The 14,324-nt window shown below is 37.2% G+C and overlaps 1 protein-coding gene across 2 annotated transcripts in view; it reads left to right on the top strand.

The window, feature by feature from the left end:
• TMEM39A (transmembrane protein 39A) overlaps positions 1–13,666 on the top strand; it is a 43,625-nt gene extending 29,959 nt beyond the window's left edge. The window contains exons 5-9 of one of the 2 annotated variants that reach the window (XM_080657798.1): positions 1,757–1,911; positions 6,706–7,054; positions 7,837–8,024; positions 9,907–10,027; positions 13,180–13,666. In XM_080657798.1, the coding sequence (XP_080513924.1) occupies positions 1,757–1,911; positions 6,706–7,054; positions 7,837–8,024; positions 9,907–10,027; positions 13,180–13,413 (1,047 nt within the window). In that variant the 3' untranslated portion in view covers positions 13,414–13,666. The remainder of the gene's footprint in view (positions 1–1,756; positions 1,912–6,705; positions 7,055–7,836; positions 8,025–9,906; positions 10,028–13,179) is intronic. The other variant, XM_080657799.1, reaches the window with a different exon arrangement.
• Positions 13,667–14,324: the final 658 nt, after the last annotated feature.

Below are 14,324 nucleotides of genomic sequence, written 5' to 3'. Positions count from 1 at the left end.
ATATTTCCTTCTAATTAATTTTTATACACATATAGAATATATATATATTGGGGGGACATTATCTGTATATTGTGCGGCTATTTGGGACATTATCTGTATATAGTTTTAAATCCTGTATTTCTAACTTAACATAGTATAAGGCATATTTTTCTACTTCTTACCTGACTAATTCTTGCTTATTCTTTAGATCTCAGCTGAAATATCACTTCCTCAGGTAGCCACCCCTAGGTTCCGGTCTCCTGTTATTTGTTCTCCACAGCAGCCTACTCTTTTCCTATAGCACTACTTGTCACAACTATAAAAATAATTACTTCTGTAAATGTGAGTTTAATATGTGTCTTTTTTGGTTGATCAGCCTCATGCAGACAGAGGTCTTGGTTACCACTGTGTCCCAGGACCTGTTATAGTATATGTCAGAAATAGGCAAAAATTTATCTGAGCTCTGCTGTTCTGGTGACATTGGGCAGAGTAGCCTTTTTATTTTTAATTGTAAACTTTTGAGAAAGGAGGCAACGGAGTAATTCCAGTGGCTTAAATATCTTCCCTAGGCTTTGGAACTATTTGGGTTCATTGGCATGAGGTGTATCACGGGAGTTACATACAGCTATTTACCCTGCTCTGGCTGAGAACAGCTGGAGACTTTCTTACAGTTTGAGGTGTGAGCAGTTCATTATGGTATTAATTCAACTGTTTCTTTGCATTTGTAAGGAATTATGTAAATAGTATATATTGCATATATATTATATATGCTATGTATTATGTTGGGTAAAATAAGAAATGAGTATATAATAGAAAACTGAAAAGCTCCTTATCCCCTCCCATATGTTATTGAATCCAGATAATTTTTTCCCTTATTTCTGGCTTTTGATACTGCTGTTTTAGAGGTTATAGGAATCGACCATTTTCTCTTGCAGTTTGCTCATTCTCTTCTTCCTAGTTCACTTTGAAAGAAAATGGCATTGCAGAGCTTCATGTTTAGACTAATGTTTCTTACTATAGTTAATCGGTTTTAAAAATTTGGGATTAAAGAAAAATATTTGAACAGCTGTGATATAAAGTGATTATGCCTTATTTCCATATTTATAAAAGCCAGAAAAGAAACTTTTGTTTATATAGGAATTTGTCAAAGAAGATATGATTATTTTTTGAAGCTTCAGTAATTTATTAAACATTAATTTAGGAAACAGAATGGGGGAAGGAGTCAAAGAAAAATAGAAACTTACTACTGTTGAGGTCATTATAATCTAGTCTGGAGTCAGATAACTTAATATCTTTATGTACATAGAAATCCCTTGGAGGGTTGTTAAAATACAGGTTCCTTGATATGTGGTTTTGGTCCCTATATCTGATGAGGGAAATCAATAGGAATTAGCATGTTCAGTAAGCAGCCCAAGCGATTCTGATGAATATAGTTCATAGACCATACTTTGGAAAACCCCAATGTAAACAAATTAGATAATATCATAAGAACTTAAAGAAGGTCTCTATGAGGCACTATGGGAATATAAGGAGGAAACAGCTAACTGCCTGGAGATGTCTTAATCTTCAGAAATGAGGAAGATAGGTGAGGTGGGACAGTTTTTCCTCTCTCTCTCTCTCTCTCTCTCTCTCTCTCTCTCTCTCTCTCTCTCTCTCTCTCTCTCTCTTTCTGGCACAGTTTAACTTCCACTAAATCTGCCAAGTCCTTATTTGAGTCACATTGTTTTTGTATAAGGTCATTTATGAAGTGTTCCTTTTGATGCTTCCAAACTTGTAGGCCACTAAGGCGGGTGCAGCATCTATGATTCACTACATGGTTCTGATATCAGCTCGCTTGGTGCTGCTCACTTTGTGTGGATGGGTGCTTTGTTGGACGCTCGTCAATCTCTTCCGAAGCCATTCAGTCCTCAATCTCCTTTTCCTTGGCTACCCGTGAGTACTCCAGTTTTCCCATTTTATTAGTAAGTCTTTTAAGAAATTATTTGGGTCATACAAATGATAGTATATAAAGGGAGTTCAAAAGAGAGAAAAATGAAATTCTTCAAATATAAACCAGGAAATTTTGGAAAAATCAGTGAGTAGGGTGACCTTATAATTTATTTTCTAAACTGGGATACAATTAGATATAAACCAGGACTGCCCCAGGAAGCCTGAGAAGTATAGCTCTCCAACCAATAGAGAATATGTTTGAATTTGCTCTGTTCACCAAATTAAGGCCCCTGGTACTGGCTATATTGGCATAAGTGGTGACTAGTGTTAGTTGAAAGAACTGACTAAACCAGTTTTACCATTTTGGTCAAATTACTTTGAATTTGGCGTTCATGTTACAGCTGTATGCCATATTGAAGCCCTATAAACGTATATACTTTTTTTGACGAACATTTTATTATAAAACAAAATGTCAGCATATGCATATCAATAACTAGAGTTTGATATTTGGTTACAGCCTTTTTTTTAAGTAGAATTCATATGCAATAAAATTCACAAATCTTATGTACATTTACGAGCTTTAATAAATACCTGTGTAACTCACACTACTATCCCAATATAGAACATCATTACTACAAAGGTTCCTTTATTCCCCCTTCCAATCAACCCCTACCCCCTGGTTCTCAGAGGCATCCACTGTTTTGATTTTTTTCTACTATAGATTAGTTTGCCTGTTCTGAATTTCATATAAAAGGAATCATACAGTATGTACACTTTTGTGTAAGATATTTTTTACTCAGCATATTGTTTTTCAGATTTATCCATGTGATTTTATGTGTCAGTAATATTTCATTGTGTGAGCATACCACAGTTAATTTATTTTCCTATTTTTGGATGCCTGGGTTGTTTCCAGTCTGGGGCTTTTATTAAAAATAAAACTGTTGCCCTAACTGGTTTGGCTTAGTGGATAGAGCGTTGGCCTGCGGACTGAAGGGTCCCAGGTTCGATTCCAGTCAAGGGCATGTACCTTGGTTGCGGGCACATACACAGTAAGGAGTGTGCAGGAGGCAGTTGATCGATGTTTCTCTCGCATCGATGTTTCTAACTCTATCCCTCTCCCTTCCTCTCTTGTAAAAAATCAATAAAATATATTTTAAAATAAATAAATAAATAAAACTGTCGCCCTAACCGGTTTGGCTCAGTGGATAGAGCATCGGCCTGCGGACTGAAGGGTCCCAGGTTCGATTCCGGTCAAGGGCATGTACCTTGGTTGTGGGCACATCCCCAGTAGGGGGTGTGCAGGAGGCAGCTGATCGATGTTTCTCATCGATGTTTCTAACTCTCTATCCCTCTCTGTAAAAAAAATCAATAAAATATATTAAAAAATAAAATAAAACTGTTATGCACATTCTTATACAAGTCTTTTTTTGAAAAGATATATTTTTATTCTCTTGGGAGAAATTTCTAGGTGTGGCATTTGCTAGGCCATAAGGTAAGATTATATTAAGTTTTATAAGAATCTACCAGACCTTTTCCCAAAGAAGTATCATTTTATCCTATCAGTTTTTAAGAGTTCTGGTTGCTCCACATTTTTGCCAACATTGATGTTTTCTGTTTTTAAAATTTTTGCCTTTATGTTGGGTGTATAATGGTATCTTATTATGCTTATTAAACTAACTACTTTGCATAATATAGCTAATACTTCATTGGATGTTAGTAAATAGCAAACATTTATTGAGCTCTTTTTATATGCTAAATGCTAGGTTAGGTGCTTATAAACATCACCTCATGAAAACATCACAGTAACTCAGGAGGTAGTGTATTAAGTCTGCTATAACAGATTCAAAATATCACTAGCTTAAAAAGGTTAGAAATGGGTTCCTCTCTCCTGTACAGTATGTGTGTAAGTGATCTTGGATAGCTGTGGCAGCTCCATGGTGTCTAAGGCTCCTGCTATCTTTAGTAAATCAGGTGTGTCTCAACTAAAAATTCTGTTGCTGTAAAGAATGGGAGAACAGTAGCTGTTGGCAGACCATTAGCAGTCTTTGCCAAAGGTAAAGACAGATTAAGAGAATTAAAATCTTACCCCTGGTCAGACATTTAGCGAGAAAGTCTCAGGTCTTTTTTATTCCACAGCCCTTGTTAACCATTACATTCTCCGTATTCAGTAGTTCAAAGTGTCGTTCCTAGAACAGCAATATCAACATCTCCTGGAAGTTTGCTAGAAATAGAAGTTCTCAGAATCTACCCCAAATCTACTGAAACAGAAACTCTGCAAAGTAGGGCCAAGCAATTTGTCTTTTAACATGACCTCCAGATTATTCTGACGCTTGTTCAAGTTTGAGAATCATTGCTTTATACCATTTATGGGTCTTAAGTGTAAGCATGAATTTATATATGTAGTTACATAGTATAAAATCAAGGCATAATCAGATTGTGTGGGCAAGGATGGCAAGAAGGGGCTTTGTATTGATTGTACTATGGGTAGGTCTAATTATATTGTGTAAACAATTATAAATCTGTTGTTTCTATATGTCTAGATTAACATTTTAGGTGCTTTGAGTTGAAAATAGATAATTTAATTATTGTATTTACCAACAATAGCTGATTGAATTCCTTAGAAGGTTAACTATATCTGATTTGAAAGGCTAATTATGGGTATATCAAGGAATATTTTGTTCAAGTTTAAGAGGATTACCATTATCAAAATGGCTAGGAAACCTTTTCATTTCAATTTAGGTATATAAAGAAGCTCCCTTATTCTTTTTCTTAAAAAATATATTCTATTGATTTTTTACAGAGAGGAAGGGAGAGGGATATAGAGTTAGAAACATCAATGAGAGAGAAACATCCATCAGCTGCCTCTTGCACACCCCCTACTGGGGATATGCCCACAACCAAGGTATATGCCCTTGACCAGAATCGAACCTGGGACCCTTCAGTCCGCAGGCCGATGCTCTATCCACTGAGCCAAACCGGTTAGGGCAAAACTCCCTTATTCTTGAAAGCTCTCCACACCCTGTAAAACAATGAAATAGTCTTATAATTTAAACAGATTTTAGGTTGAAATATATTTACCTTCCTTACTTTTCAAAAGTAGTATAACTTTTATCTAACTTCAGTTTAAAAATTAAGTATGAGAAATTTAAAATACTAGATAGTGGCAATAACTACAACTTTATTGTTTATTTATAGGTTAAAAAAGAAAGGGATTATTTTCTGCTTCTAAAAAAAATGTGATTCTCAAATGGCTTCTCAGTTTATAAGTTAGTCCAAAGACTAACAGTTTTAGCACGTACATTTATCTTGAATCTGTCCCTGTTCTTCATAATCTCTGCTATTACATTCTAAACTTCCATCTAGTCTTCTGATAACCCATTTTTCCTTCCTCTCCATTTTTCATTGTAGCTAGAATGATTTTCAAAATGGAAGTTGAATCATTTTATTAACCCTCTTTAAAAGTTCTTTAATGAATCATTCCCTTTATCTTACAGAGTGCACCATGGTCTAAGCCTTTGATGCTAAATTTCCACTTTCTTTCTACCCTGTATTAGTTGTCTATTGCCACATAATGCTGTAACAAACCATAAAACCAAGATAGCATGCTACAATATGTATTTATTCTGCATGTGCTGGGTCAGCTGAAAGTTAGGAGGCTTTCCTGATCTTAGCTGGGTTTAGTCACATGTAGGATTGACTGGCTGTCTGTGATAACTCAGCTCTGAGTCGGGGAACCTGATTGGCCCTGATCACCGGCCAAGCCTAGGGACCCTACCTGTGCATGAATTTTGTGCACCAGGCCTCTAGTTATTTAATAAGGACTTACGGAAGTATTTGAAAAAATTTTAAGGAACCAAAGTTTGGAATAACTAAGAAGTTATGAAAAATACTCAGTTCTTTAACCAAGTAATTCTGCTTGTAGAAATTTATCATACTTTTGGAATTTTTAAAATTATTTTATCAAATAGTTACTGAGTGCCTAGTATGATTAGCCACAACTCTAGGAATCAAAGATATAGCAGTGGATTAAGCAGACTAAAATCTCTGGTTCATGGAGTTTACATTGCAGTGAAGGAAAGATAGACCAAGGGAAAAAACACACCATATAATAAACATGTAAAATACATGAATTGGTAAGTTCTGTGGAGAAAAATAACCTGGCAAGGGGAATTAGGAGTGCCTGTGGGAGTGGGTGGGTGACGTAGTGGAGAGGCAGGGGCACTCGTGACTAGGAAAGAAAACTTATGTGAAGGGCAAGCCATTCGAAAATTACCAGATGTACACAAAGATCTGTGTAGGAAAGTGCTTATCTCATTGATATTTATGGTAGTGGAAAATAAGAAACAGCCTAGGTTTCCAGAGAGAAATGGGTAAGTTATAGTACAACTATATGAAAATACTATAGTATCTTGAAAAATTGTTACAGAAAAGTACTTAATGACAGAAAATGCTCAATACACCCAAAGTTAAACAGCAGGATATGAAACAGTTTATACTGTATGATGCTAAACATAGAAAAAAGTATAAAGTCTATGCACCTAATTATAAAAATGATTATTTTTAGGTGATTAATATTTTGTCATTCTGATTTTCTGTAGTTTTATCTACAATGAATACATATTGCCTTTGTGGGAAGAAATGAGTTAAAGAGCTTCCCAAATAATGAATTTTTCATCAACAAAATCACCGATATATTATGTTCACTCTGGTGGATCATGACTGTTTTACTAACATAGTTATGAGATCTATGTGAGGTGGCATCTGTGGTCTCATTTTCATGTTCACCTTTTTCTGCAGGTTTGGTGTTTATGTTCCTCTCTGCTGTTTCCACCAAGATAGTAGAGCTCATCTTCTTCTCACAGACTATAACTACGTGGTTCAGCACCAGGCAGTAGAGGAAAGTGCCTCAACTGTGGGTGGCTTGGCCAAATCCAAAGACTTCCTCTCCTTATTGCTGGAGTCTCTCAAAGAACAATTTAATAATGCCACACCCATCCCCACCCACAGCTGCCCTTTATCTCCAGACCTCATTCGCAATGAAGTAGAATGTCTGAAAGCAGATTTCAACCACAGAATCAAGGAAGTTCTCTTCAACTCCCTCTTCAGTGCCTATTATGTTGCATTTCTCCCCCTGTGTTTTGTGAAGGTAAGTGGTTCCTTGCTTATATGTGCTTCCTCGATTTGTGTGTGAATGACATAAACTGGGTATTTCTTATTTAATCCCCCTTTTCTCTGTCTCCCCCTTGGCAGCCTGGATGGTGGAGTTCGGCTGCATCTGGAGTGCACTAATACCGCTCCTGGTTGGCGGATAGGTATTTCCATATATGTGATGCACCCGTGGTGGTCCCTTCTTTTTTTCTTTCCCCCCTTTTTTTTAAAGTTTTTTTTCCTTTCAGTTTCCGGGAGAATAAAACTTGTACTTATAGAATCAGTATGTAGTAGTTTAAAAGAGGACCAAGGTTCAATAAAATTTAGCCTACTGTGATTGATCTTAACATGGTTATCAGGAGTTTCTTTGATTTAATCTAACCTTTATCTAAACTTCAATTTACTTCAGTAGAAAAGAAAAATGGTCTGGATGTCACTGGGCCCAAAATCTTTTGGCACATTTTAGTGCCTTTCCTTCACCCGTTGAGAAGCACATCTGCAGCCGGAGTGGTCATTCTCAGAGAGCTCTCACTTCTTCTAGAAAGGAAGCACTTAAGATACAATTGCCTCTCCCTCTCAGCCCTAACTCACACAGTCAGAAAGTCAGGTGGAAGGATTTTGGAGGAGCCTGCTCTTGAACTTTCTGCACGGACAGCAGGACAACCAGTGCATGTGTGACTCAGTGTGGCATTTGTCTGCAGGGCATATGTACACACACCCATCTCTGTCTTCTTATTCACTGGTACATGGGTCATTTCTCTCTCTTCTGATCTCTTCCAGAGTACCCAGTACTATGACATGCGCTGGTCATGCGAACACCTCATTATGGTATGGATCAATGCTTTTGTCATGCTTACCACACAGCTGCTGCCATCCAAATACTGCGATTTGCTACATAAATCAGCTGCTCATCTAGGCAAGTGGCAGAAGCTTGAACATGGGTCCTACAGCAATGCTCCACAGCACATGTGAGTAAGCCAGAGGGTAAAACCATGTAACACCTTTCTACATGCTGCTGGTCATGTTTATTTGCCTTGTATGTCATTCTTGTTCTTGGCTTTGAACATTTAATTTTTAGTTTTTGTCTAATTGGGTGCTTGTCATCACTCTAAACTGAACACAGGGGACATTAACTCATTTCCACCACCATCCCCAGTCCCTCCTTAAATGCCTCCTATCTTTGAACTGCCCAGTCACTCTAGAGTGTCTAATTTGTTTCCCAAGCTATAATCTTGGAGTTTTCTTTCAGTCTTAACCCTTTGCCCAAATTCAGAATCATGATATATTTTTAATTCTCTTTAAAAGACTATACGATCATCTTTTCATCTTCATTGCTATAGCTAAACAGGTGCTAGCTAATCATCTCACACTAGGCAGCTGGACTTTCCTTCTCTCATCTTTTCTTTCTAATAAATGCAAGTTTGTATTTTTTCTGTACTTTTAATTATTTTTTTTCTTTCCAAACTTGCTAATGAATATTTCCCTGCTTTTTCAGTACTTAATGAAAACTGCACCTAATTGATTTCTCTCTGAGTATTCTTCTCATTGTGTCCCCTTGTCAGTCATTTCTCTGCATGGTTCCTCTGACTCAAAATGGCTAACTTAAAAACCCTTTGAGCCTTCATCATGCCTTTCTCTCAGATCTGGACCATCTTCATCTTCCTCCCTTTTTATAATTTGAACATTTCACAAATTTCATCACCTAGAAATTCTTCCCTAATTAAGTGGGACAGATTGAGGTGACCTTCCCTTCCCCTCTCCCCTTCACAGTCCTCCCTTCAATTATCTGCCTTGATGTCTGATACAGATTAGCACAGGCCTTCAAGCCCAGGAACTGAAAGAGATTGGGCCAGGCTGAGAGAAACCCGACTGTGGGCAAACGACAAATTTCAATAAAAATTGAAAATACAATCCACAGTACTAGTACTGTACATCTTCAGGCTCCTGATGGCACATGGCCATGAGGTGTATCGTCACTTTAATGCTGGTAAGTGTGAGCAAGGCTGACGGAACATTTTCTGAACTGGAAAAGCTTCAGGGTGCTAGAATTTTTTTAACATATCTAAAATGCTGTCCCAGTTCTTCTCTTAGGAAACTAACTTTTCCAAAGTCAGGAAGACATGAATTAACTTAGTTTTTTTAAAAAAGCTTAACCTGAAAATTCCCATCCCCAACCCAACTCCATTACATTGATGCTGGAAAGAATGAAGCTTCTTCCATAATTTCCTTTTCCTAGAGAAACCTCTATAAAAATAAACCAAGAAAGCAGTAAAAAGATAAGTCTGTGTCTGTACCTTGTGTGTCTCTGTGTTCTTCTGTCTAGCTTCTTGCATATGTGAAGTGTTCGAAGTGTGTAATAAACTGATTTTCTATATAGCTCTTTGGGTTATAATTCTGCAGTACATGTCATGCTAACTTGACAACCTATTAATTTCTCCACTCCTGTTATAGCCATCCACTTTCTCGTCTTGTTTGTTCCCTCTAGCATTTCCACCAGTAGACTCTGCTCACATGGGATTCAGATGACAATCCACTTGCTTACATTTGATTTTCTGGCTCTTGATGCCTTACTTACACATTTATTTTTGCTCGTTCTCCTAAGCCTCTTAGTCCTTTGCCACTGAGCAAGTTGTATCACTTTGCAGCTTCTCTCTGCTGTATAGCAATGAAGTTATAATAACAAATCCTTTTTAACTCCTTCCAGTTTGACCATGGGAAACTGTATTTTCAGAATTCAGGCAGATGAAGCCTGGAATACTTAATTTCTTCCATAGAAGTAGAGCTGGCTTGCCAGACACTACCTTATCTGTAATTGCCAGTATGCTAACATTGCATTTCTTTCTCCCTTAGTTGGTCAGAAAACACAATATGGCCTCAAGGGGTGCTGGTGCGACATAGCAGATGCTTATATAGAGCCATGGGGCCCTACAACGTGGCAGTGCCTTCAGATGTATCCCATGCCCGCTTTTATGCAAGTACCGCTTATTTCTTTTCAAACATAAGCTTAGGGGTAAGTGTTAGGAGGCCTGTGTGTGTGTAGCACATACTAGGAAATTAGTACATGGTAATTATTGCTTCTATAATAATGGCCCTTGTCCTTTGGAAGTGTCTTCTGAAAGGCAGTTTCAAGGTTAGATACTATTATCTCAGCTTCACCTTTTTTCCCTAGTTACATTAGGATTTGTTGAGTCTAGTAGTATTGATATGAGTAGACAGTTATTTAAGACTTGCCTTTTTCATCTTAAAATTTTTATTTGTAATAGTTTGATTTAATGGTATCCTTATTATATTGTATCTATGTATCCTTAAGCAATATTTAATATAATAATGTAATGGGATGGGTTTTGTTTTTCTGTTTTTGTATCTGTGATATGTATCATCTCCTTAAAATACCTTTACTTCCCTTTGGAAAGTCAGACAAATGCCATGATCTGCAGCCTAACTTACTTTTTTCTGTATTAAAAGGAAAAAAGGCTTAAAAGTTAAAAAGGAAAAAGCAATAGACATCCACTAAACCAGCTTCTCTTCCATTTGAATTTATGCCTTGGGTTATGTTCTTGATCTTTCAGTTTTCCAGAAATTCTGACTCTAGGGGAGAGAAGTGTTTACTTATCTGAGAAAGGCAAGATGACCAATGAGAATGGGGGAAAGAAGGTGCATGCAGGGACCGTTCTTAATAAAAATGCCCATAGTGCAGTGCATTACCTTTAAATGGAGATCATATTCTAAAAAATAATTGGAGACCATCGTTTTGAGATACTTGTATTCTTTTCTCCCTTCCTACTATGTTCCTTGTGAGGTTACATGACCTTTCTAGTTCTGCAGGTGTTTGCTACTAAGGGCCTTTCAATTAAATACTGTGGACCTGAATCAGGGCAAGATGTTTGTAAATACTGGAAAGAGCAGGGCAGGATGGGGGTTGGGAGGAGCATGCGGAAGGTGAAAGACCCTTGAGTGAGGAAACTGTAAGCATCTCCTTCTGGACTCCTGTGGGATTGCCTTATGATGGAGGAGTGGACTGAAGTCACACTGCATAAGCATTTGGTTTCTGTATGGAGTATTTAATTCAGCCAGCTGAATCCCAGAGGCCATTAATTCTGTTGGCCCTTCCTGTCCCCTTGAAACCTACAATAACCAGATGTTGTATTAGAATTTTCTGATTGAAAAATAAGTATTTTCCTTGCTAGCACTGGACAGCTGGAGAATCGGATGGAATCCAAAGAAGAAGTTTTAGGGATGTTAACTTATTACTGATTGTGCATGTCCTAACAGGTAAATCAGTGCTTCTCGAAGTGGTCCTTGGGCCACTTGCATATGTCACCTGGCTCACTCTTTAAAACCAGTGACGGAGGCTGCAGTCCCAGCCTTCTGAGTCAGAATCTCTGAAGGATCCCAGGAATTTGCATTTACATGTTTGGAAATTATTCTCAGGCACACTGACATTTGAGAAAACTTATTATTTTTTTTTTAATATATTTTATTGATTTTCTACAGAGAGGAAGGAAGAGGGACAGAGAGTTAGAAACATCGATGAGAGAGAAACATCGATCAGCTGCCTCTTGCACACCCCCTACTGGGGATGTGCCCGCAACCAAGTTACGTGCCCTTGACTGGAATCGAACCTGGGACCTTTCAGTCCGCAGGCCGATGCTCTATCCACTGAGCCAAACCGGTTTTGGCAAGAGAGAAAACTTATTTAATATGTGCCTGTGACCTATAGCTGTTAGAATTTAAAGCCTGTCCTCACCTTTTTTACTCATTCAGTTTATAGCTTACTAGCACATTTAACTATAATTGCCATACAATCTCAAATTGACTGAGTCCATTAAGAATATTAATTCTGAGCCAATTTTTATACAGGATACTACTGGATATCATGTAAAAAATCCAGGTTAAACATTTTCTTTCTTCCAAAGGACCCTGAGAAGCTAGCTACCTTTTAGAACAGAGCTATCATGATAATTTGGCTTGATTCTCAGATTTGAGCCTTGAGGTCTAAATTAGTTCTTTTAGATGTGATATACTACCATACAGCAATTTGCTACCTGTAACTTCTGAGTTTCTATTCATTAATGCATTTTTATAAGTAAACCAGGATTTAGTCTCTTCAAGTGAAGAATTTGGTTGGAGTGAAAACATTGAGGCCTGTTTTTAGCCACATTCTATTTATGAATAATTTTTCCTTTCTTCCTCATTGTTCTGGTTTCTGCATTCTACTTCTTAATATCCAGAAAGACAAAACAAAACAAAAAACTAGACATAAGTGATGTAGAGGATTTGAGTCAGTGACCATGGTGGGTAAAAAAAAAAATCTTAAAGATAAATTAATAAATTATTGTATTGATATTTCAATTTGTCTTGGACTAGCCCACAAACTCACATTGAATTTTAAATGGTTATGTCTTAAATGGTTATGTTAATACCTACATAATATCTGCAGTTTTTGCCTCTTGACTTGCTAAGTCTAAAATATTTCCCACTTGCCAAAACCGGTTTGGCTCAGTGGATAGAGCGTCAGCCTGCGGACTGAAAGGTCCCAGGTTCGATTCCAGTCAAGGGCACGTAACTTGGTTGCAGGCACATTCCCAGTAGGAGGTGTGCAAGAGGCAGCTGATCGATGTTTCTCTCTCATCGACGTTTCTAACTATCTATCCCTCTTCCTTCCTCTCTGTAAAAAATCAATAAAATATATTAAAAAATATTTATAAAAATATTCATAAAAAAATAAATAAAATAAAATATTTCCCACTTGATCCTTTATCTAGCTCCTATCTTAGGTAAATATAGTTTTGGTTATCTCAAAATATATACCTAAAATATAATCTAAGAAAAATCTTCAGAGGCAGAGTTCTTTTGGGTATAATCCCTTTTTGTATCTCAGGGGTATTGAAATAAAATTTATTTCATCAATAAATTTGAGCAAAAAGGAAAAGGTTTGGGTTTCTACCATAAAAAATAGCCTGGTTTTAAAAAAAAAAAGAAAAGAAATAGCCTGGTTGATACTTAGTAAGAAGATCCATTTTTATTGCATAGAGGAACCTATAAATATGAGATTATTTTAGGAAAAGTGAGAACAATTATAGTCTTTATGAAATAACATTTTGTTTTTTAATTTTCTTACAGTTCCTATTTCATCGCCCATTAAGGCTGTTGAATCTGCTTATCCTCATTGAGGGCAGTGTCGTCTTCTACCAGCTCTATTCCTTACTGCGGTCGGAGAAGTGGAACCACACACTTTCCATGGCTCTCATCCTCTTCTGCAACTACTATGTTTTATTTAAGCTTCTCCGGGACAGAATAGTATTAGGCAGGGCATACTCCTATCCACTCAACAGTTACGAACTGAAGGCAAACTAAGCTGCCTCTCAACAATGAGGGAGAACCCAGATAAAAATATTTTTCATACGTTCTATTTTTTTTCTTGCGATTTTTATAAATATTTAAGATATTTTATATTTTGTATACTATTATGTTTCGAAAGTGGGAAGGGTAAGGGATATTAAATGTATCCATAAACAAGGTGATGTGATCTTTCATGTGTTAGTACATTTGAATAATATACATCTGAGAGGTGTGCCTCTCCAGTAAAGAAATTGATTTGTTTGTATGGCTTCAGAATAACTCATTCATTTATGAGCACATGTCATATATCACTGGACACAGTACTTTGCAGTGTTCACTTTTCTTTCAGTCCTTCTAGTTATCTTTAGTCCTCAGTCGGCCTTATTGCTGCAGAAAGGGAAATCAGTGGAGTTGCCTGCCAACACCCATTCTTTCTTCAGCTGGCTTAATAGAATTAGAATGCACGGGGGAAAGAGTAGGTTGTACATAGTCCTGAGTGAGATTCTCTTGGTTGCCTACTGGGAGGAAGCATTTCTGAGATAGAAACTCAGTGATCTCTTCTGCCCTATACCATTTAAATATACTTTTGAATAAGCTACTGTCCTGAATCTCAGGATATTGCTGTCGTTTTCCCTGTTCTTTTATTTCTTTTGCCTCTAAAGATTATCTTTTTGTTTTTAGCTATTTGAAATAATACTTTTTAAGACAGAAAGTCTTTAAGACTGGCCACATTCATGAAGGAGATGGTGTATGGCCAGATCAGTGGGAGAAGATGAGTGCACGTGCCATGTGGGCTGGAGTGTGGGCAGGTTGAACACACCAGGTACCTGGGAGAATAAGTGAGTCCTCTGCTAAATAGTCATAGACACAGTTTAGCAGCAGCTCACGCACAGTGGCATATTTGGAGTTAAGAGTGGAAGTAAATT

The sequence above is a fragment of the Plecotus auritus genome (genome assembly GCF_963455305.1).
Source record: "Plecotus auritus genome assembly, chromosome: 2".
In the NCBI taxonomy this organism is placed as follows: Eukaryota; Metazoa; Chordata; class Mammalia; order Chiroptera; family Vespertilionidae; genus Plecotus; species Plecotus auritus.
Note: the sequence above shows the minus strand (reverse complement) of the source record. Positions and strands in the feature narration are given on the sequence as shown.